General features: G+C 48.9%; 1 protein-coding gene across 3 annotated transcripts in view; it reads right to left on the bottom strand.

Moving 5' to 3' along the window:
• The window catches only part of LOC122363889 (rhotekin-like), a 73,066-nt gene that overhangs the window by 28,496 nt on the left and 22,171 nt on the right, over nt 1-22,399 (bottom strand). For all 3 annotated transcript variants that reach the window (XM_043333714.1, XM_043333705.1, XM_043333698.1), the window contains exon 3: nt 84-274. In XM_043333714.1, the coding sequence (XP_043189649.1) occupies nt 84-274 (191 nt within the window). The remainder of the gene's footprint in view (nt 1-83; nt 275-22,399) is intronic.

A 22,399-nucleotide genomic window follows, 5' to 3' on the forward strand; every position in this document is an offset into this window, starting at 1 on the left:
GTTCTTTGACCCATATCTCCTCCGCGACACCGCATTCCCCGTTCCCCTAGTCCACGCCCCCGGGTCCATTCCCGCTGACCCACCATTTGACGGTGTGCCCGACGTCCTTCCTCCGCTGCAGCTCCGTCAGGTAGGTGGCCATGCGCTCGTTGGAGGTCAGCAGCGTCTTGGAGGCCTCCAGAGACTGCTGCGGGTGCTTGCAGGCCGCCAGCAGCCGCGAGGAACCCTCGCGGATCTTGATCTCCACATCGATCTTTCGTTCGAGGTCAAAGTCCTGTGGGGGAGGGAGAACGGAGGTCAGCTATAGGGAAGGGGAGATCAGAGATATGTATGTAGGTCAGTGGTCAACATTATTATTCTTATTCTGGAGATTTCAAGCTAAATCATGCCCATTATCAGGGTGTGTAAAATGATTCATGATTTATCGTCGGTTCGTCAGAAACTGTAAGAAAGCATTTCTTCGTAGTGTGAAAAGAATGTGACCGGACGAAACAATCGTCATTGCCATACGACAAGTAGTCACACGGAACAATAATAAGGTTGATGTGTGGTAAGAATTCCGGATTATTCATGCCAATCATAACGCTATAACGTCTATGTCACAAAGTAAAGCGTGACCTGTCCGTGTGCGAGTGACTCGGGCAGCTGTCAGCACCTCTCACCCCTTCCCAGCCTCCCTGACTGACAGGCTCAGGCCCGGGTGACCTGACAGGTACACGGCGGGACATCCGGCACCCCGTGGGGTCACGCGGAACCGGGCAGGGTCAATGGTAGGTGGGTGGTGGCCTGCGAGGCCAACGATGGGAAGACAGGCGCCCGGTACCGAGCCGTGGGGCACTGATAGGCGCGGGTTCAACGGTCCGGGATCGGGCAGCTAAGTTGGATGAGTTATTTCCCGCTCACATTGCGTTGTACTGTAGATAAATATGCACCGGGATGAAGCGAAAAGCTATGCAAAAAAAGCAGAGCGACACAGGAAGCGGTTTATAGATGAAAAAGGAAGTGCCTATTGTGCAACATACCCAACACCCATCTCGATTGCGTATTGTTTGTAGCGACCATCCCAGCCCAGCACACACTCGTGAGCTTCCGGTTCCCCGGTCAGCCATCGGTAGCGATGGAAAAGGACTCACCCTGTTCACTCTTCAGTACTCATCCTTGACCACCCTGGTCAAGACAGTTGACCCTCTAACAGAGCGGGGTGGATGCCGCACCCACAGCCATTCAACAAAGTCAGACCGGCGAGTTACGATGAACGGAGCAGGCGAGGACAAGGACAGCATGACGGGCAGTCGGCGATGGCCGCTACTGTGGCCCTCACATTCTACTCCGCCTTCACACTCATTTCTCCGCTTCCCTCTGTCTAGTTTCAGCTCCCTACACCTGCATCTCTCTCTCTCTCTCTCTCTCTCTCTCTCTCTCTCTCTCTCTCTCTCTCTCTCTCTCTCTCTCTCTCTCTCTCTCTCTCTCTCTCTCCCTCTCTCTCTCTCCCCCCTCTGACGGCCCTCTTTCCTCCCTTCCAAATCTCATTCCCTCAAAGGACAACGGGAAGACCGAATGAACTCATTGAGGGCATGACAGCCAGCTGCTACAGCCCGACCTTGCCCGCTTATCTGCCCAGTCCCTAGCACTGGCTCTGTGACAGGTGACAGCTCCATAGTACGGACCTCCTGTCAAACTGACACATCGAGTAACAGTCGAGGACAGGTGACGGTAGCGGGACGAAGAGGACTTTCACTTAATAGTCGTGACGGGTATTGTAGGAACGTAAAACGCCTCGGCGGACCACTGCTGTTGGACGCTGATGTCCATTGCGTTAGAGTGAGCCGTATCGCCTCACTCTAACGCACCCCTCCGCCGCAACTCTTCCTCACGGTGATAGTGGGTAGCGGTGAAACGTGATTGCTTCATTCAGTCAGACAGCAGCCTCTTATCTCCCATCACTACACTCGAACGAGTACCGAAGGACCGACGAGTGGATGAGGTTTGAAGTTTGAGGGGCGACTGAGTGCGTCTCTGAGTGTGGGAGCTGAGAGGCAGAATCGACAGGGTGTCTCCAAGGATGAGTTGTTGGTCCCAGGTCCTTCTCGGTGTCGGTGGAAGGCGTGGGTCGGGGACATGACTACCAGACGTGACAGCAAACATGTCAAGTCATATGTTAGAGCGGAATTACAAAGTAGCTCGAGTGAGCCAATCACAGGAAGGTGTGCCGAGCTTTGACGGTCAAACCATGAGGACGTCACGCCCAGGTCAGGGTCTCAAAGGCCAAGCTCCAACAAAGAAGCAGCAGGTCCGTTTTATAGATAAAGATGAACATTTTAAACGAAAGGCTACATTGCTGCCAAGTGCTATAATGTACAAAAGATGCCATATGCAAAGCTATCCAGTGGAAATATGGCTACCTCAAGTTTCATCCATTACACTCTGAGCTGCATTACATGGCGCCCACACCCATACCTAACGATATACAATTCCCGACAATGGCTCGTCATGACATATTAGACATACGGCGACATTCATCAAACAAATCACCCGCCCTGATCACCACTCTACACGTAATATCACTTCCAAACACCCAGTTTTCCCGCCGCACCGTTCACATCCACACGGGAAACTCGCCCCAGGGAACTCTCACCCGACAAGAAACAAGGCTAGCTTGCCAGCGAGTGCCCCAAACCACTGCATGACAACCGTTCGATGTAGTTGGTCGTGCTAGGAGCGCTCCCCACTCGTCTTGGGTTGACGACTGGACAGGGCGAGTCGCTCGTACGATTCTGCACATCATTTGCAGCCAAGGTCATGTGCAGAGCGCGGCTCGCGCGAGTTGCTGACCGGAGACTGGTCTGGTACATGTGTTTGATCGGGTCACTGGTCAGTGCAACCAGCATGGGGTCCCAGGAGAGACGGGGCTTTGGCCGAAGTGGAGGATCAACTCAGACGATGATGATGTTTGTGTTTTAGAGCTACTCGGACCACATTAGCCAGCGATGCCCAATGTCGATCAACACCCATTAAGAGCTAAACACGATCTGTATGCATAACATTAGGGGAAGCCGGGGGAAGCCCGGCATAGTAAGCTCTTTTTCATTTTTATTACATACCATACGTGCTGTATAAAATGTTGATATCCTGCTAGCTAGCTAAGTTCATTGGCCGTGTTTTCCCAAAAATTCGGTTTTGTGGAATAAGTATAAGGTTGAGAAAAATCGAGTTTTAAAAAAGTGTTGATTTTTCTGGGGTAAGCCCGGCATAGGGGTAACGCCGGCCACCTCCCCAGCGCTTTACAACGAGTTGATGAAACCATTACGTGTTTTCCAAATATTAACGGAAAGTGAAATATTAAGGTACTGATTAGCTCTGGACATCTTAGAGTTTATGTCACTACTGGTATTTTAGCTAGCGTCTACTACATATACAGTACAGGTCGATGCAAATCGTGATGCAAAATTGACAAAAAATGTGTATTTCAAAATTCCTTAAAATTTCTTTTTCTTTTTACCTTAATGCATCATATTGCATATCATTCGACTCGGCTGATGAAGAAGAACACGACACCATTTTTGAAGCTCTAGCTTCATTGTCTGTCGCGTTATCTGCAAAAACGTAGTTTGACCCTAGTTGACCTTAAGTGACATGACTGGCTTTGTCTATGATAACATGTTTATTTTCGAAATTTATCTTTGATCTAGGTGTAAACCAAACCTGCTCAGTACCTATTATCTCATGGAAAACGTGGTTTAGTGGCATTGCTCTCGGTTGGGGGTAAGCTTAGCCACTCGCCCGGGGTTACCCCAATGTGCTAATTTTTATTTTAGAACAGCGATATTCGAAAAAATGTCATACTCAAGCCAGCCTGCCTCGTCACCCCTCACTACAAACACTTAAACGGTCCTTACATAACATTCGTATAAATATTAGTACTGTATGGTATAACATTAACAGTGCAACATATGTCACTTTTTAGCTAAAACCCCTTAAAATATCATTTTTGCGCTATAACTTTAACAATATGCAATTTTTGTCAGCCTTAACTTTTTTGCTGGCGTTACCTTAGCTGCCACGCTGAAAGGACAAACAGTTTATTTTTATTTATTTTTATATTATTTATTTCAGAGCATTTTATTGTGAATAATTTAGCCGGAAACGGGGTGGCCGGGCTTCCCCCGTGCCCGGGCTTCCCCCGGCTTCCCCTAATGCCCATGCAAATATCAGAGCCTCAAAGCAACGCCACTAGAGCGTGTTTTATATCTCATCTTTTATTATTTCTATGCTTTGAATCTTTAGTACCAAAATACAAACGTTTGAGCTATATAATCCATTTCAATTTATTCATCATTTATGCTGCATGTCGTGCCATCCAGCATCCATTCATCGAATATCTAAAATTGATACTTAATGGCGCCCATACCTAAATCACCCGGATCTACCACAGGATCTACCAGAAACCAAAACGTCAAAGTCCAGCATACAAAAACGCCCAATCCACAACAATCACATAAACATGACTCAATCACACACAATCACTGCCCCGCAAAACTCCCGGAACGATCCCTCCCTAACCACACTACCTCACTCCCAAGCCCATAGAATCAATTCCACCACGTCTGTCCATCCGCGGGCTGCCCAGGCCACTCTGACGTCACAAATGACGTCATCGGTGCTATCAGCCGGCTCCAGGCTCGACTCTGACGTCACTCAGCAACCACAGCGGACTGGCGGTCACTGATAGCCGGTGACAGCTCCGGCGGACGACCCAGCTCCAGTGGGTCACGTGCGGGCGGTCCAGGCCGAGTTTTTTTCATGGATGACTTCACCGGCTTGTCACCGTTTCCGAGAAATGCCTGGGGCTATGCTCTGGGCCCTGGGGCTAGCGGAACAAGCAGGATGTCTGGTATCCCACATTATAAGAAATGGATGATGTAGATGAAGAGAACATGAGTATGAAATGTTCACTCTCAATACCTACAAGGAGTTAGGAATTATAATGCGCCTCCACATCTGCATAACATGGATGACTTTCAGCCCTTTACAATAAAAAGCCGTGACCTTTGAAAATAACTACTGTCTCAGAAATGGGTATTTTACGACAATGAGCAATCGCCCAATTCATATGAGCCCATCTCCGGCAAATCTACCATGTGTTTAAAACTACATACTATGGACGTCAAACCCCTTGAGACCCCACTTTTTTGCGATAATTTTTTAACACGCGCAGTGGAAGGGGGGGGGGCGGATTTCGCCCACCCCTCCTGTTTTTCGCCAATAACTCGCGCCGCAAACATAATATTAATGCGAAATTTCGGCTACCTGTCCAGAATTGAATTGCGGATCTTCTCGTGCAAGAAATAAGAAAATCGGTTCACAACTTTTCTAGTAATAGCGGTGTAAAGTCAAACATCCTGCCGCCGCGGCGGCGCGGCGGCGCGGCGGCCGGCGCTAGCCGTTACGCGCCGCCTGAATTGTAGACTGTGCCGGGGCGGGACGGTTCCGTCTTTACATCGCGCTCCTTACCGCTGATTATATTAGATTCGCGTCAAATTCGGTGAGAAGACTGAGAAATGTACAGGCTGTCATATGGTCAAAGAATTTTGAAAATCGGCCGGTAACAATTTGAGTTATGAGTGTGTAAACACAAAATTGTGATTGCCGCGTTTCCCGCGTCGGCCGATCCCGCTTCAACCGGCGACATCTTACACTTAGCAAGCTTCTAACTGCCATATTTATTGTTGGATTATCTAGAAATAGACGTGTTGCGCTATGCAAAAATGCCACTTTTTTCGCACGTACTAGGTGCTATTTGATCTGAAAACTCCAATGGTGAAAAAATCAGCTTGATTCATTAAGTTTAAATGCCTTAAAAATCGGTTTAAACGTCAATTATTATCACGTGACTAAATAACGAGCGTTGATTGGTCGTGACGTCACGATTCGTATCCAGCGAGCCCCGTGAAGGTTGGCTGCATTATGTTAGTGTTGGTCGGCGGGCGAAGGTGAATCTTTGTAAAGATGGTAGGTACCTACAAAGCAAAATAAGTGGTGTATTACTCCAGGATGTACTAGTAGGTAGTTCATCCTCAACACCTGATAGTGTTTGTTAACCCGCGCACCGACGGGGGTTCGCGCCAACTTACAACCGACGGGGGGCGGATGACCACCCCCCCTGAGATCTCGAGAATGAAGCAAGATAGCGACAAGCGGTAAAGGGCATGGGGTACGCACGGAAAAGATCTAAAATTTTTACTGAAGTCATTTTCAGGTCAGGTCAAAGATGACGTCACAGGGGTCAAAAAAGTCAAAATGGCGGCGCTACATATGGATAGTTTTTCTCGAATAACTTTCGAATTAGGCAAGCTAGGAACAAACTAATGGCACCATCGTGATCCTCTTGTCAATCGGCATCGAACCATATATAATATATGTTGACCTCGAAAGGTCAAGGTCAAAGGTTGACCTCAGGTCACGTGACCTCGAGGGCATCATGTATATCATTCGATGCGCCTTGACGAGCTAAACACAATGAGACCATCCGCGCGGCTGTATCTCGTTTCTGTAAGGAGTCACTGGCAGAAAACCTTAGGTGACCTTTGATGACGTCACATGACCTTACAGCTGCCCAACAGCAAAACAGGCCTCAAGGTAGTGAAGGTTGATCGTGTATGAAGTCGTGTATGGTATATGGGGCCATTCCGACGCGTTTTAGAGAAAAAAAAACAGGGAGTTGATTTTTCCCCCATTGACTTAAAATAATATAACACTTCAGTCAAGGCGACGACGTGGAACCAGCTGGCAGCTACCGAGGACTTACTGCGTGCGCGCGCGGCGCAGTTCGACGTACACAGCCGCACGCCAAAACGCCTCATCCCTCGCTAATAGCCCTCGACAGTACATCTCGTCGTAATCAACACTTACAATCGTGACCTGCCTATTGGTTTCGCAGGACGGTATGCCATTTTGCACTGCGCCTTCAGCATCAACAACTGGACCTGTGCCACATGTTTCTGCGCGTTGATCTTTCTAGAATCATTGCTGTCGATGTACCTACGCAGTGTTTTGTCAGACGAGGGACACTTCACCCCGACTATACTACCACTGGCAGTTACCTCGTCTGGCGAAGCTCCGAACGCAGGATGTTCAGCGCCGCTAAGAATGCTAGAGCTGGCGATCTTTTCGCCCAGATGCTTTTCTACTTCCCTTATCACTAAAGGCTCTAGCCTTCGGCCACGTGCCATCGCTGCAGTGTCCTTCACCTTTGCAGCACCGAGGATACCTAACGCCAAAGAGCCATTGTTCTTTTGGCAGTGAGCCACCCCGTGCGCTTTGGACGCCGTAATGCGGCCAAATGGCACAGCGTGCCACAGAGGACACTTCCCCTGCCCCTTGGTCGCCTCACGCACTGCAGCACACAGAGCCGGAGTCATCCTACTTCTACAGTAGTCTTGGAATCCATCACAGCTGTCAGCCCCCTCCGCACATCCTGCCAGTTGGGTGGGAAGAGGCTTTAAAAGTAAGGCAGCTCCTACAATGCAAGGTTTAAACATGATAAAAACAGTTCAGCTCACCCAGGAATGGATGAATATGTCGAAGTCACAATAAAGACGATGCAAATTGCGAATTACCACAGAGATTACTACGGCCCAATACGCGTCTTAGTGCCGCCGTCCGGGAACGCTGCGCGCGCATACGAATCGTGACGTCACAGCCAGCATGGCTGTCGTTTTCGGTTGTCTGCTAATTGCGATTTTTATAAATGAAAATTAGATATGAAAACGTGAATGAAACTGAGTTTTTTAATTCTTCGAATATGAAATCGCATATGAAGAATTCGTTTATGGTATTCTTGAAAATATAACAATCTGTCTATTCACCATACATACTCACAAATGTTTCTTCTTTCGTATAGTGAAAGAAAAAAGAAAATCGGCCGGTAACTTTTTAAGTTATCGGCGTGTAAACGCAAAAAAGTCGCTAATATGGCAGATTTGACCACATTTGACCTCATTTGACCTTGAAGATATTGACCTAGGGTCATGAAATTCACACACAACAGAGTTCCCCATGGCCCCCACCTACCCTCCAAATTTCGTCTTTCTAGCTCCAGTGGGAGCTGAGATCTTAGGGGGGGGGGGGGGCGACATCCGCCCCCCCTTCCACTGGGCGTAGTACTCGCAACCCTTCCACTGCGCGTGTTAACACGCGCAGTGGAAGGGTTGCGAGTACTACGCCCAGTGGAAGGGGGGGGGGCGGATGTCGCCCCCCCCTAAGATCTCAGCTCCCACTGGAGCTAGAAAGACGAAATTTGGAGGGTAGGTGAGGGCCATGGGGAACTCTGTTGTGTGTGAATTTCATGACCCTAGGTCAATGTCTTCAAGGTCAAATGAGGTCAAATGTGGTCAAATCTGCCATATGAGCGACTTTTTTGCGTTTACACGCCGATAACTCAAAAAGTTACCGGCCGATTTTCTTTTTTCTTTCACTATACAAAAGAACAAGCATTTGTGAGTATGTGTAGTGAATTTCTAGATAATCCAACAATAAATATGGCAGTTAGAAGCCTGCTAAGGGTAAGATGTCGCCGGTTGAGGCGGGATCGGCCGACGCGGGAAAACCGGCAATCACAATTTTGTGTTTACACACTCATAACTCAAGTGGTTACCGGCCGATTTTCAAAATTCTTTGACCATATGATTGCCTGTACATTTCTCAGTCTTCTCACCGACTTTGACGCGAATCTAATATAATCAGCGGTAAGGAGCGCGATGTAAAGACGGAACCGTCCCGCCCCGGCACAGTCTACAATTCAGGCGGCGCGTAACGGCTAGCGCCGGCCGCCGCGCCGCCGCGCCGCCGCGGCGGCAGGATGTTTGACTTTACACCGCTATTACTAGAAAAGTTGTGAACCGATCTTCTTATTTCTTGCACGAGAAGATCCGCAATTCAATTTTGGACAGGTAGCCGAAATTTCACATTGATATTATGTTTGCGGCGCGAGTTATTGGCGAAAAACAGGAGGGGTGGGCGAAATCCGCCCCCCCCCCTTCCACTGCGCGTGTTAATGCGTCAACTCTCGTTGACAATATTCTGGCAATGTGTGTTTCAGAACCTGCCGAAACTTTTATTTCTAAGGTATTTTGACGCCAAACGATTATGAAAGGTACTTCTCATTCACTCGTAATGCTAAGGTCAATTCAGGCCCGGGCAGAGGCTTGCGCTCAGCCACACTCGAGCCCCTCCACTAGCGCCATCTGCTCTTAATGTCATCTACCAGCGCCCGCTACCGCTACCAGCTACCGCCCACCATCAAGCCTGAATGGATCGAGAGACGCGAGTGACCGGTCGCCGGGCAAGGAGCGCCGGAGGGGTAGGGCGGAGCTTAGCGCTGACGTCATTTACGTGGCTCCGCCCCATGAGCGCGTAGCCTCTACCCAAACAGCTGATTCGTTCCGTGAAATTTAACATTACGAGTGAATGAGAAGTACCTTTCATAATCGTTTGGCGTCAAAATACCTTAGTAATAAAAGTTTCGGCAGGTTCTCAGGACGCCTTTGTGCTCTGCCGACCGTTCGTCTCACGTAAGTTGCTCGCCTGCCTCGCCCACGCTCACCTGACTCACCTACTTAACGTAATTTTTCACTTGCTTTGCTACAACTCACACAGCCAACACTACACACACAACATCCACTTACGCCCACCCATCACAACACTCGCACCACCACTTTCCAACACCACTCTACACCTACCTCACTCCACCATGCCTCCCCCTCCCACCACCTTCTCTCCCCAATCCTACATCCGTTTCCGTCGCCTGGATGGGAGTCCCATGACCGATCTCTCCCCCTGGGCCGTGGAGGATTCCCTCGTCGGGGCGGTCGGGCGCTGTCCCAGCGCCAGGCCGCTCCGTGGGGGGGACCTCATGGTCCGCTGCGACCCGGATGACCGCCAGGCCTTACTGGCGGTCAGCCGGATCGCTGGGGTTGAGGTTCGGGCTTGGGCCCCTCCTCACCTAAATCGATCCCAGGGATCCATTTTCGCTCCTGGCCTCCAACACCTCTCCATCACCGAGCTGGAGGAAGGTTTCAGCCGCGTGGGTGTCCGCGCGGTTTACCGACCCCCTCGCTCTCCTAAAGTCCTGATCCTGACCTTTGAGTCCTCCATGCCTCCGTCCACCGTCCGAGCCGCCTACCTTTCCTTCCATGTTCGTCCTGTCCTTCCCAAGCCCATGCGCTGCCGACGGTGCCAAAAGTACGGGCATCGCCAGCAGCACTGCCGATCCCCAAATCCTGTGTGCTCGAGCTGCTCCAAGCCGGGACACGAATCCCAATCCTGCACCTCCGACTCCCTCTCCTGTGCCGGGTGCCGCGGCCCCCACTCCTCCGACGACCCCAGCTGCCCGCGTTGGGTAGCTGAGTGCCGCGTCTCCCTGCTGGTCCGCCAGGGCTGGGAGGTTCGCGACGCTCGGGAGTACGTTGTCGCCCATCCTGACTCCAACCCTAACCAAGTCCCTCCCCCTCCTCCGACCCGCCCTCCGCCGCCACTTTCCGACCGAGAGTACCCTAACCTCCCTCCTCCAGCCAGCCGGTCCTCCACCCCCACCTACCACCCTATCTCCCCTGCCCCCAACGCCAAGCCTCCTCCTCCTCCTCCCAGACCGGATACCCCGGCGCGTGTGACGCCGAAGGTCCCCCCGAGGCCCAAGGACCTTGCGGCTGCGAGAGACGGCTCCTCCTCGGAGCTCGGTCGAGCGGGTACCCCCCGCCAGCCCGCCGCCGGAGCCCCCGAGCTCCGCAACCCAACCCCATCCTCATCCGGAACGGGTGCTCGCACCCAGTCCTCCGCCGAGGATCCTAACCACCGCAACCCAACTCCTTCATCCTCTGATCAGTCCGACCAGAGCCAGCAGACCGACTCCTCCAGCAGTCCAACCACGCCACCGGCACGGGGCCAGGCCAGGCGCCGCCTCCAGTCCGCCCCGTCGGACTCCCACCCGTACACCCTCCGTAACCAGCGTCAGTAGAACACACACACACAGACACACCCACGATGACCCACCACGCCATCCATAATGTAAAAGTGCTGCAGTGGAATGTTAGGGGAATCCTGGGCAATTGGGCGGAAGCCAAACAGGCCCTTCTGGCATCAGAAACATCTGTTATGTGCATTCAGGAAACTCATCTAAAACCCGGGGACCCATACAATCTAAATTTGACATCCTTCACTTTCATCAGAAAAGATTCAACACTAGTCTCAGGAATTAGAAGAGGTGGCGTAGGAACATACATTAAAAACAACTTGCCTTATCGAGAAATAGACACAAATAGTACTTTAGACATCCAAGCTATCGAGATCAAAACAACACAGAGTTTCATCACAATTGTAAATTTCTACGCTTCACCATCAATAGATTTTCCAAAATTCTTGAACGATTTAGAATCAACAATCAGCAGTATTTCCACCCCCATCTTACTAATCGGTGACGTAAATGCGCACCACCCACTTTGGGACCATAACCAAGAGACACCAAACACTAAAGGCCACATATTTAATGAACTCATGGATAAGCTTAGCTTGGTTGTCCTCAATGATGGATCCCCAACATTCCCTGCAGCACGGCACCAAAACACAGACAGCACTCCGGACATTTCAGCAGCGTCACCATCCTTGGCACTATCCTCTTCTTGGGAAACAAATCCAGACCCCTATTTTTCCGACCACCGACCCATCCTAATATCCTTGGGACAAACATCACCCTCTCTCCCTTCAGCTAAAAGATTTAACCTAAAAAGAGCTAACTGGGAAGCCTACAGAAATACACTGGAACACCAAACCTTCACAGAACACACAGTAGAACAGTTCACACAGCACATCACCAAGACAGCAGAACAACATATCCCCTACACTAATACACAACACCGACGCCCCAAATCAGTACCCTGGTGGAATTATGATTGCACGCGGGCTATTACCTTTAGAAACACTGCGAGACACCGATTTGAAAAAACACGATCAGAAGAAGACTTTATTATTTACAAAAGAGCCAAGGCTAGGTGCAAAAGAATTATCAAAGAAGCAAAGCGCAAAAGCTTCGAAGAATTTGCAAACAATTTTAACAGATTCACCCCTCTATCCAAAATATGGCAAACTATCAAGGCCTTTAAAGGTAATAAAACAACTACCAAAAAAGCGATAGAAATAGTCCACAACAACAACAAGTACACTTCCCCAAACGAAATAGCAAACCAATTCGCGGAACATTATCTACAGGTATCCTCACAAATACCCGCTCCTGTTCCTCGTCCTATCCCAATCACTACACAAGACTCCCAAATTTATAACGTCCCCTTTACCATGTCAGAATTAGAAGACTCTATCAAATCAACAGGAAACAGCTCCCCGGGTCCAGACCAGATCCCTTACCCTTTTTACCAGCAACTAGGCCCAAAAACTAGACTAGCTCTCTTAAAAGCATTAAACCACTCCTTTACTTTTCATGCCTACCCAAAAAGCTGGTTCCACGCCCACATTATCCCTATCCTAAAACCCAACAAAAATCCAAACCTCCTTGAAAGCTATCGACCTATCTCTCTAACAAACACAATCCACAAACTTTTTGAACGAATCATTAAAAACAGACTGATTTATCACATACAAAAGCACAATCTAATCAGTAAATACCAAAGCGGATTTCTCCCAGGACGAAGCACTTTAGACAACCTTATCCAAATCACTTCCGACATTAAATACTCATTTGACTCCCAACAGTATACTGCGGCAGCCTTTTTAGATTTAAAAAACGCCTACGACACACTAAACATAGAAGCTCTTCTAGATTTCCTAAACTCCAACTTCAGCGGTCACCTCCTTCACTACTTAACGACATACCTCACTCAAAGAACCTTCCAAGTTAAATATCTCGAAACCCTCTCCTCCATCAAAACCCCCACATCCGGACTTATGCAAGGATCAATCCTAAGCCCAATCCTCTTTATCCTAGCCCTCAATTCAAAACTAAGCCAGGTCCCAAGCCCTGCTAAATTGTCACTTTTTGCCGACGACATTACCATTTGGTCATCCAATCAATCCCCCAATACCGCACTAAAATACACCCAACAAGCCCTAGACCACATCAGCAATGCCCTTAAACCATTAAACCTACACATATCCAGTGAAAAATCCCAAAGCGTCATTTTCAGCCGAAGAAAACCTCTCAACCCTCTACCCCTAACCGTTAACAGTTCAATAATTAAAATAACAGACACCGCAAAATTACTAGGCATCACACTAGACCGTGGCTTTACCTTTCTCCCACACATTAAAATTATTGCAGCCAAAGCCTCACGACGTATTAACATATTAAAAGCCCTCGCAGGAACCGATTTTGGAGGTGACCGGAAAACTCTTGTAAAATTATATTCATCACTCATTAGGCCCATGCTAGAATACGGCTCAATTATATTCGAAAACACAGCAAAAACACATTTAAAAAGATTAGACATTATTCAAAACACCTGTATTAGAATATCAACAGCAGCATTTAAAACCACCCCAATCGAGGCCCTGGAAATTTACAATAACATTGAACCTTTAGCAGAAAGAAGGTCGATAGCTTTCATTAAATACTTTTCCAAAATTCAATCTATCCCAAACCACCCCTGCACTCCTATCATTAAATTCAGATCCTTCCTCTCCAAGCATAAAGAACAAAAACGCATTTCATACGGATCCCGCCTCAAAACACTTATGCGAAAATACGACTTAACACTGCCCCAACCAAAAATACTCAAGCCGGTGGCGTGGTGGACCTATCCTCAATCAACACTCCACCTTCTACTGGAATCAAAAAAGACCGACTACTCTCCTCACGAAATCCAAGCACTTCATAACTCCTTCCTGGCGCTCTACCCCAACCACAACCTCTTTTATACAGATGGCTCAAAAAACACAACCACAAACAAAACAGGCGCAGCAGCTGTGAGGCAAGCCAGAGGCACGGTTACAACGGCGTTAAAAGAGAGACTGCCAGGATCAACCTCAATATTCTCCGCGGAGCTATACGCTATCCTGGCAGTCTTCACCATTATTAAACATGAAAACTTAAAAAATGTCATAATCATTTCGGATTCCCTATCAGCCCTCCAATCAATACACCCAAAATATGTTACAACTCACCCACTAATATGGAGAATTGTCCAAATCCAAAATTCGCTTTCTCAACTACCAAAATTTCTATGGATCCCCTCCCACTGCGGTATACCCCTTAACGAAAAAGCCGACCAACTTGCAAAAGAGGCCCTAGATCTCCCACACCCTGCAAAAATTCCACCATCAACAACAGAATTTTACTCAAAACTAAAAGAAAAGAGTAAAATTAAAAGACAACAAAAATGGGACAATGTACAAACATTCTTCAGAACTATCCACCCTAAAATTGACCCTTGGTCATCCATCAATCTAAGCTCTAGAAAAGAGGAAAAACTAATCGCAAGACTACGTTTTGGCCACACAAAATTAACACACTCCTTTATCTTTCTAGATGAAAATCCACCGCAATGCCCAACTTGCAATATCCAAATAACAGTAAAACACATGATCTTAAATTGTCAAAAGTACAACCGAGAAAGACAACCATTAATAGATTACTGTAATAGAAATAATATCTCCTTTAACCTGCCAAATGTCCTTGGGGACAATTATCCCCAATTACTAAATTACCTCTTAGACTTTCTATCTAAAACAGGACTAGAAAATCAAGTATAAGAATACAGAAAACAGTCTTCCTCTACGAAGAGGCAAGACAGGTTATAAATAACTTTCTGACACCACGGCACATTCACGCGATGTGCCGCAAGGTGACAGAAAGTTAATCATCCCTCCTCTCAAAAGGCTAGAGAGGAGAGACAGAGGAAAGAGAGAGAGAGAGAGGAAAAAAAAAACGAATGCAAAAAAAAAAAAAAATACCAAAGCCCGAAAAAAAAGAAAAAAAACGAAGGGCAAAAAAAAAAAAAAAATCTCAGACAAAAAAAAAAAAAAGACATTCGCGACATATATGATGATATAAATGTGTATGAAAATGTGTGCTTTGGAAATGTGTGTGTTTTCAAATTTTGAAAAAGAGGCAAAAAAAAAAATACGAGCAAAAAAAAAGATAAGCTCGAGAAAAAAAAATAATAATAATAAATAAAATAAAAAAAGGAACAAAAAGCCCAAAAAAAAAAATAAAAATAAAGGAATAAAAAAAAAGACATTCGCGACATATATGATGATATAAATGTGTATGAAAATGTGTGCTTTGGAAATGTGTGTGTTTTCAAATTTTGAAAAAGAGGCAAAAAAAAAAAAAAAAAAAAAAACGAGCAAAAAAAAAAGATAAGCTCGAGAGAAAAAAATAATAATAATAATAAATAAAATAAAAAAGGAACAAAAAGCCCACAAAAAAAAATAATAAAAAAAAAGTTAACGACAGCGAACGACAGGCTGGCCCGAGAGGTGGGGGCGGCGGCACCACCTCCAACTCCAGAGGTGCTGTCCGCCTCTCGGGCCGGCGACATACCATCATATCGGCGGACTGGCCTGCGGGGCGGGGAGCGACATAGCCCCCGATGACGGGGCCGCTTCCTGTCCTGCGGGCCGTTCAAGACGTCTAGAACAAGATCGGCCCTGGGGGTGGGCGGCGTCCAACTTCAGCACCGAGAGCCGCCGCCCGCCCCCCGGAGCAAAACATCATCATCATTATCATCTTTCAACGACGGGCCGGCCTGGGGGGCGGGGGCGACGCAGTCCTCGACCTCGGCGCTGCTGCCCGCCCCGTGGGCCGGCCACAGCATCGGCAAGGAGCGGGGGGCCGACCGTGGGGGCGGGCGGCTCTAACTTCAACATCGAGAGCAGCTGCCCGCCCCCCGGGCCCCCCAAACACAAACATGACTACACAAGAAGGGCCGGCCTGTGGGGCGGGGGCGGCAGAGACTACAACATCGGAGAGACTGCCCCCCCTACGGGCCGGCCTAACCACCATCATGGGAGAAGCAAAGCACCGGGTGTGGGGGGGGGGGCGGGCGGTAACAACTCCAACTCCGTGATTTGCCGCCTGCTCCCCCTCCGTCATGAAGAGAGAGATAAAAAAAGAGCCAAAAAAAAAAAAATGCCAAAAAAAAAGGCTCACAAAAAAGTGTTTTGTTGTGTTGTGCCCATTAAGTGTACAAATTGACAAAAGAGGCAAAAAAAAAAAAGTGGCAAAAAAAAAATGACAAAAAAGGAAAAAAAATAAAAATAAAATATAAAGAATGAGCCAAAAAAAAAAGAAAAAAAAAGTCCTGTTGTTCGTGGGAAATTTTGTCGCAGAGCATCCAAAGAAAGAGAAGAAGAAAGCCGAACACCACAGCCGAAGACACAAGCCGAAGACGAGCCACCAAAATGAAAAGTAAGTTTCGCCAAGTCTGAGGAGGCGATTCGTAAATGTGGAGCCGCTCAAGCTGCACCAAGCTACCGTTCCGGCCGCTGGTGTGCGGTACTGCCCAGGACCTCACCACTGACCTGCGCATCCGGTGCGAACCCGTTCCGGCTCTGCAGAGGGCCAGCGAGGCCTATCTGGCCGGCCTCCCCGGGGACATCAGCCTGTGCGCTGTCCACGGCCTCCCCGGGGACATCAGCCTGTGCGCTGTAAAATCCAACCGTGTTGCCGCCACGCCAAACGACATCCAACAGGCGTATCACTGATCGCAGGAGGCCTGCCTCCTAGGCCTCCTAGGCAAGTCCAACCAAGAAGGACAACACGGCCGATATCGCCCCTGGCGGCAGGCCGACACACATAAAGCAAAGCAAAGCAAAGCAAAGCGGCAGGTTCTGAAACACACATTGCCAGAATATTGTCAACGAGAGTTGACGCATTTAAAAATTATCGCAAAAAAGTGGGGTCTCAAGGGGTTTGACGTCCATAGTAGTTGGGTAACGTACTGCGCCGAAAAAAGCCTGTCGAAATTAGGCATGCCGGTGGACACTGGACAAGTCACTTTCTCCTGTCCATTGGGGTGACGGGTGCTACTCGAGTTTTCCCAAGAATCCTACGGCCAATCCTCCACCGAACCCCGCAAAGAATCTTATCTTATCACTGGTGACAGCACAATCACTACGTCATCCGTCGGTCGTGCCTCTGCGGCGCGCCCGGTCTCCAAACATTGAATTCTTCAGACTGTCTCACTGTCTCATTGCTGACATTGCTGTCTCACTGTCCAGGCAGTGAGAAGACCAGGCAGACATTGCTGTCTCACTGTCTGCCTGGTCTTCCTGACAGTCAGCACGGCTTCCTGAGGAGACGCTCTTGCGCCAGCAACTTAGCCTGCTTTCTCTCCCACGCATGGGATTCTATTGCTGCTGGCTCGCAGACGGACACAGTTTACACCGATTTTAGCTCTGCTTTTACTTCAGTTAACCATCAGCTGCTTTTGCACAAACTGAGAACATCGTTTAGTGTTTCTGACAAAGCGTATGCCTGGCTCGCATCTTATCTGTCCAATAGGCGCCAGCGCGTAGTGCTGAACGGCGTGACCTCTGACTGGACTTCTGTCAAGTCTGGGGTGCCAGAAGGCAGCATCTGTGGACCTTTATTTTTTATCTGCTACACTGCTGACATTCCATCTATCATCAACACAAACTGTATCATGTACGCGGATGATTTGAAACTTTTCAATCGTGTAACCTCTAACGACGACGCCGCCGTCCTGCAGGCCGACCTTGGTCGGCTGGTGCGATGGTCTGAGGCATGGCAACTAAAATTGAACCCAGTCAAATGTTTTGTTATTTCGTACACGCTCAAAACCCGGCCAGTTACATTTGATTACCAGATCACTCATGTTTCACTGCAGCGCAAGGTAGAGGCACGTGATCTCGGAGTGATACTGGACAGCAAGCTGACATTCGCGCGTCACATAGACACTGTTGTGGCGAATTCCAGACGCATGCTCGGGTTGTTCATTCGGGGTATGCAGCAGCCTCGCAACCTGCGCGGCGGGGCCCTTGACGTCAGAGCATTGCGTACTGCCTACTTTGCGCATGTCCGATCACTCCTAAAGTATTGTAGTGTCGTCTGGGCCGGCGCTGCAGTGACCCACATGAAACGACTAGACCGTGTGCACACAAGTTCCTCATTTGGCTCGCATCTCGTTCGGACCATCCCACAAACTGCCTGGATTACGAACATCTACTGTCTCACTTTCAGGTTCCATCCATCAAATCGAGATTTCATCAACACGACCTCATGTTTTTATTCAAGATTTTCCATGGTCAGATTGACTGCCCGCAACTAGTCACAAGGTTCTCACTCTCAGCACCTAGTAGAAGGGTGCGCAACATCAGGCTGTGGAATATCCCACCAGCACGAGTCAATACTGTCAAAAACTCTATGTTCCGGCGAATTCCAAACAGCTGTAACGCCCTCGTAGCCGCGAACAGTACAGTTGACTTTTTCACGGCAACACTTGGAGCCTTCAGAACTGCTGCATATTCATTCGGTCAGGCCGCCGGTGTGTACTAGCATGTTTCCTTTTAGTGTATACTTTTAGCTTGTTTTCTTTTTAGTGTTGCTTATAGTAGATACCTACCTATGTTATGCCGTGCTTTTAACTACAGTGTTGTGAATCGTTTGTGTTTTCACCTCATCTTGTTTATGATTTTATGTACTGTTTTGACTGCACCTGTTAAAAGGGCGTTTGCCTGTGGGTGCTTGTAGTAAATACAATACAATACAAGACAGAAAGGCGGCAATGCATTCGCTCCGCTGTCAAACGGAATAACGAGGGGGCATCGAAGGTGGTCGAATTCGACTTGTGACCTGTTACCAACATGTCGGCAAAAAATTTCATAGGAAAAGAGCGAGTAAAGGAAAACTGGCAACAAGTTGGCCATTGAGTATTACATCATGCAAGGTCACTATGGAAACAGGGCAGAATAGTTCAACGATTAGTAAATCGTTCCAGAATTAACGGTAGATGGCTTCTACTGTAGGTTCTTGTCTTAATTCCACTTAATACCACTGTTAAGAACAAATTACAGATACACAAGAAAATAATAATTTCCACCGAATCATAAATAAAATAAACATACCTTATTTCAACTTCACAGATGGAGGTACTGATTGCGGCTACAATGAGGGAAGGTTTCCAGTTGTGACCTCCTACAGGGTGGTCCGAGGGCCCGCCCGCCTTCAAAGGCACCGCAGTATCGCTGGAACCCTGGCCGAGGACAGCGGCTGAAACCTGAGCTCACCGACCCTGGAGCCAGTGCAGGCGAGCGGCGTATACCGGGAAGACTCGGAGGACAGCAGAGAAGGGGAATTCGGAGGGCAGGATGCGAGAGAGGGTCTCCGGATATTTCAGGTCAATGCGAGAGAGGAGAGGGTCTCCGGTACATAACAAGATAGAAAGAAACATCGGAGTGCTGACGGGACTTGTCAAAAAGAGACGAGCTCTGAAAATAAAGAGGCCCGTAACGCATGTCCCAAACAATTAGAGTGGAAGTAAAATATTAAGACTGAGTAGGCATTTAGTAATTATACTGTGCTATCAAATTTCATCGGCAGCCGTTCCACCAAATGATATACATGCTTCAAATCCGTTGGAATACAAGCGTTTCTATCCCGGAAAGGCAAAGTGAGGGTGATTATACGGCTCACTAAGCCGTAAGTGGATTGGGGTGCTTCCTGATACTACGTTGGATTTAAGCTGTGGTTTAAGCTCCTAGTGAAAACCCATTCATTTATCCCGATCTAGGACGACCACAATACCAGGAAGACATACTTTTGTTTTGTTACATAACACAATTGCATCGCATATTTGCGGACCTCACATGCACCTATACCTAGTTACCTTTCGTTCCATGAGGAACTAAGAGTTTGCAATGGCCCATAGTTATCAGTAATGTTAGCCCTTCTTGACGCCCCTAACTCCATTTAATTATGCAAATGGTGGTCTGATTCAACACCTGTTCACAACGCCCGTGATTATGAGCAGGCACCATGAAAACACGGCACAAAACAAGAGCCACACCAGGAGACGCCATTGAGGCTGCCGAGTCCGCTCCTTCCCTTCGCTCCAAACTGATCTCAGCTCAGCTCAGCATCCGCCCCGCCCAGCGCTGGCGTGCTAATGAATTCAACCAGTGGGCCGGGCCGGCTGAATTCATGTTATGCTGATGCAGAGGATCCTCGCGGTCAGACATTCAGCCGGGACATCTATCACGCGGTCCCGCGCGCCGGAGAGGCTCGCCAGGCGGGAAGGACGTCGTCCGGTGTGCACAGAGTTCAGTGCGTGCACTGTCGGGCGTGCATCAGTGTGCACAGTGCACTATGAGTGTGCAGAGTGCACCGCGAAGCGCACCCACAATTGTGGCTAAGAAAACTGGGTGTAATCAGGGGTTCTTACACAAAGCTGGACACTATGCGGCACTTACAACGGCTAAGGAAGATAACACTTTGCCCGGAAGGCGGCAAGACCCGCGTAAGGGCAACAGCAGCACTCCAACAGCTTGGCCGTTTTCAACTCGCAAATCAGTCGCTTTGGGAAACTGGCGAGGCGTATGAGCTTCACTCTGGTCACAAGCATCTTTCTTTATCCGTTGCGTCGTGCAACAAATTTAAATAACGCCACATCAACCTGCTTGGTGCTTACTGCTACACAATGATGGAACATACGGCGACAGCCTTCGTCATTTCGTTTCCGCCAATACGTGTCTTCCCACCATTCTACACCGTGCCAATTCTTGACACTGCGTTTGCCTATCTACACGGCAGCGTTTCGCCTTTTGTCCCACGCCACACATCCGCGTACCATCCCTGTCTGGTTCCCAGCCGCGGCAGCCGGCGACACCGCCTCGAGGGCAGCTATAAAACTCTCCCCATCCCCTAGCAGACGGTGGCCCACTCCGACCGTCCGGGCCGATACAGGTCACAGTAGCCATTGGCACAGATCGAGACAGTGCCGACTGCCGAGCCACACAGCGGGACCGTAATAGGCGATCACAGATAAAGACAGAGCAGAGCCGGGTGCAGTAGTCCCGTAACAGCCAGACCGTCACCTGTCGTACAGATCACAGGAGCCATTACTGCCAGCTGTGACCCGACCGAACACTGAGGTCATGGCTCGCATTCGTTCGACACAGCAGGCGGCAGCGGCGGAGCAGCGGGCGGACGGCAGGGCGGCAGTTCGGGGCGGATCCGCCACGGGTGGGGGCGGGGGCGGTGGTGATCGAGCGGCTGTAGCTCACGTCTTCCGCTAAACATTATGGCCGGGTCTCCACCCACCCGTAAGGCGGGTGTGGTAGCACCTCCGTCTGAGAGTGGCCATCCCGGCGCGTTACAGACGTCACATTTGTCGCGGACGACACCAGCAGCCAGGATCCGTGTCCGAACCAGAGATACACTTCGATCGCCGCATACGGGACATTGTCGCAATGTCAGACACCATAACATCACGCGTCGCTAAAAGCCGACGACGGCTAGATGGAGAGAAGACGGGGAGCGATCAAGATAACATCAGTGTACCGTTTTTATGAGGAAGCGGAACAGGACTTCTCCTCACACACACACACACACACACACGACATTCACCGCCCGTTGCGTCTGAGAGAGATAACGAACGTACCACTTCATCTTGTGTGCGAGATTGGAGCTGTCGTCGCGAGGTGAGCACACTTTGTCACACCTGTCAGGGCCGCGTCGGCACAGGAAACATCATCACGGAAAGGGGTCGGACACGACGCATCCTGCATTACAAAGCAACAATACTACCGGGTGCACCCGTACAGAGGGTGATTCTCATCCGGGATGGGTCGCGGCGAGGCTGAATTCGGTAGCAGTCTAGATGAGAAATGGAGACGTTTAACTTCTCCATGAGATTTCTGTTCCTCCGTCCTCTGTTTACGATCATGGGAGGGACATCCGCAGTGACTGCTGCGATGCGTGATGATGATGCTCATGGGTTTAAACGGGTAAATGGTCTCAACTAGCTCGGATGACATCGTAACTGGAATTGTTACGGCTTGTGCCAGTTGTAATCGCTGCACGAGACAGATTTCGTGGACACTTGCAACGATTACATGGATTTGTGCAGATGTATTTGAAAGCAACGCTATTCCTGTGGTAGGTTATGGGTTTAGTCTGTTGCCAAAATGGAAGAACGCTCAGCAGATAATGGTCACAGAAATAGTTCAACTATTGGAACAACAGTGATAAAAAGCATCAGCCATTCTCTATAGAGTTTAACAACGTCACGAACACATTGGTGGTGTGGTTAAGTGCCGATCGAAAATTTATTTTATCGCCTCGTACCGTATCAACAACATTTTTACGGCCATCGCCAGCACTTTGGCGTCACGGCTCATGGACTATCCATGGCCAATCGTAGCGAGGAAGCCTGCA

This window comes from Amphibalanus amphitrite, unplaced genomic scaffold, assembly GCF_019059575.1.
Source record: "Amphibalanus amphitrite isolate SeventyFive unplaced genomic scaffold, NRLGWU_Aamphi_draft 000026F_arrow, whole genome shotgun sequence".
NCBI lineage: Eukaryota > Metazoa > Arthropoda > Thecostraca > Balanomorpha > Balanidae > Amphibalanus > Amphibalanus amphitrite.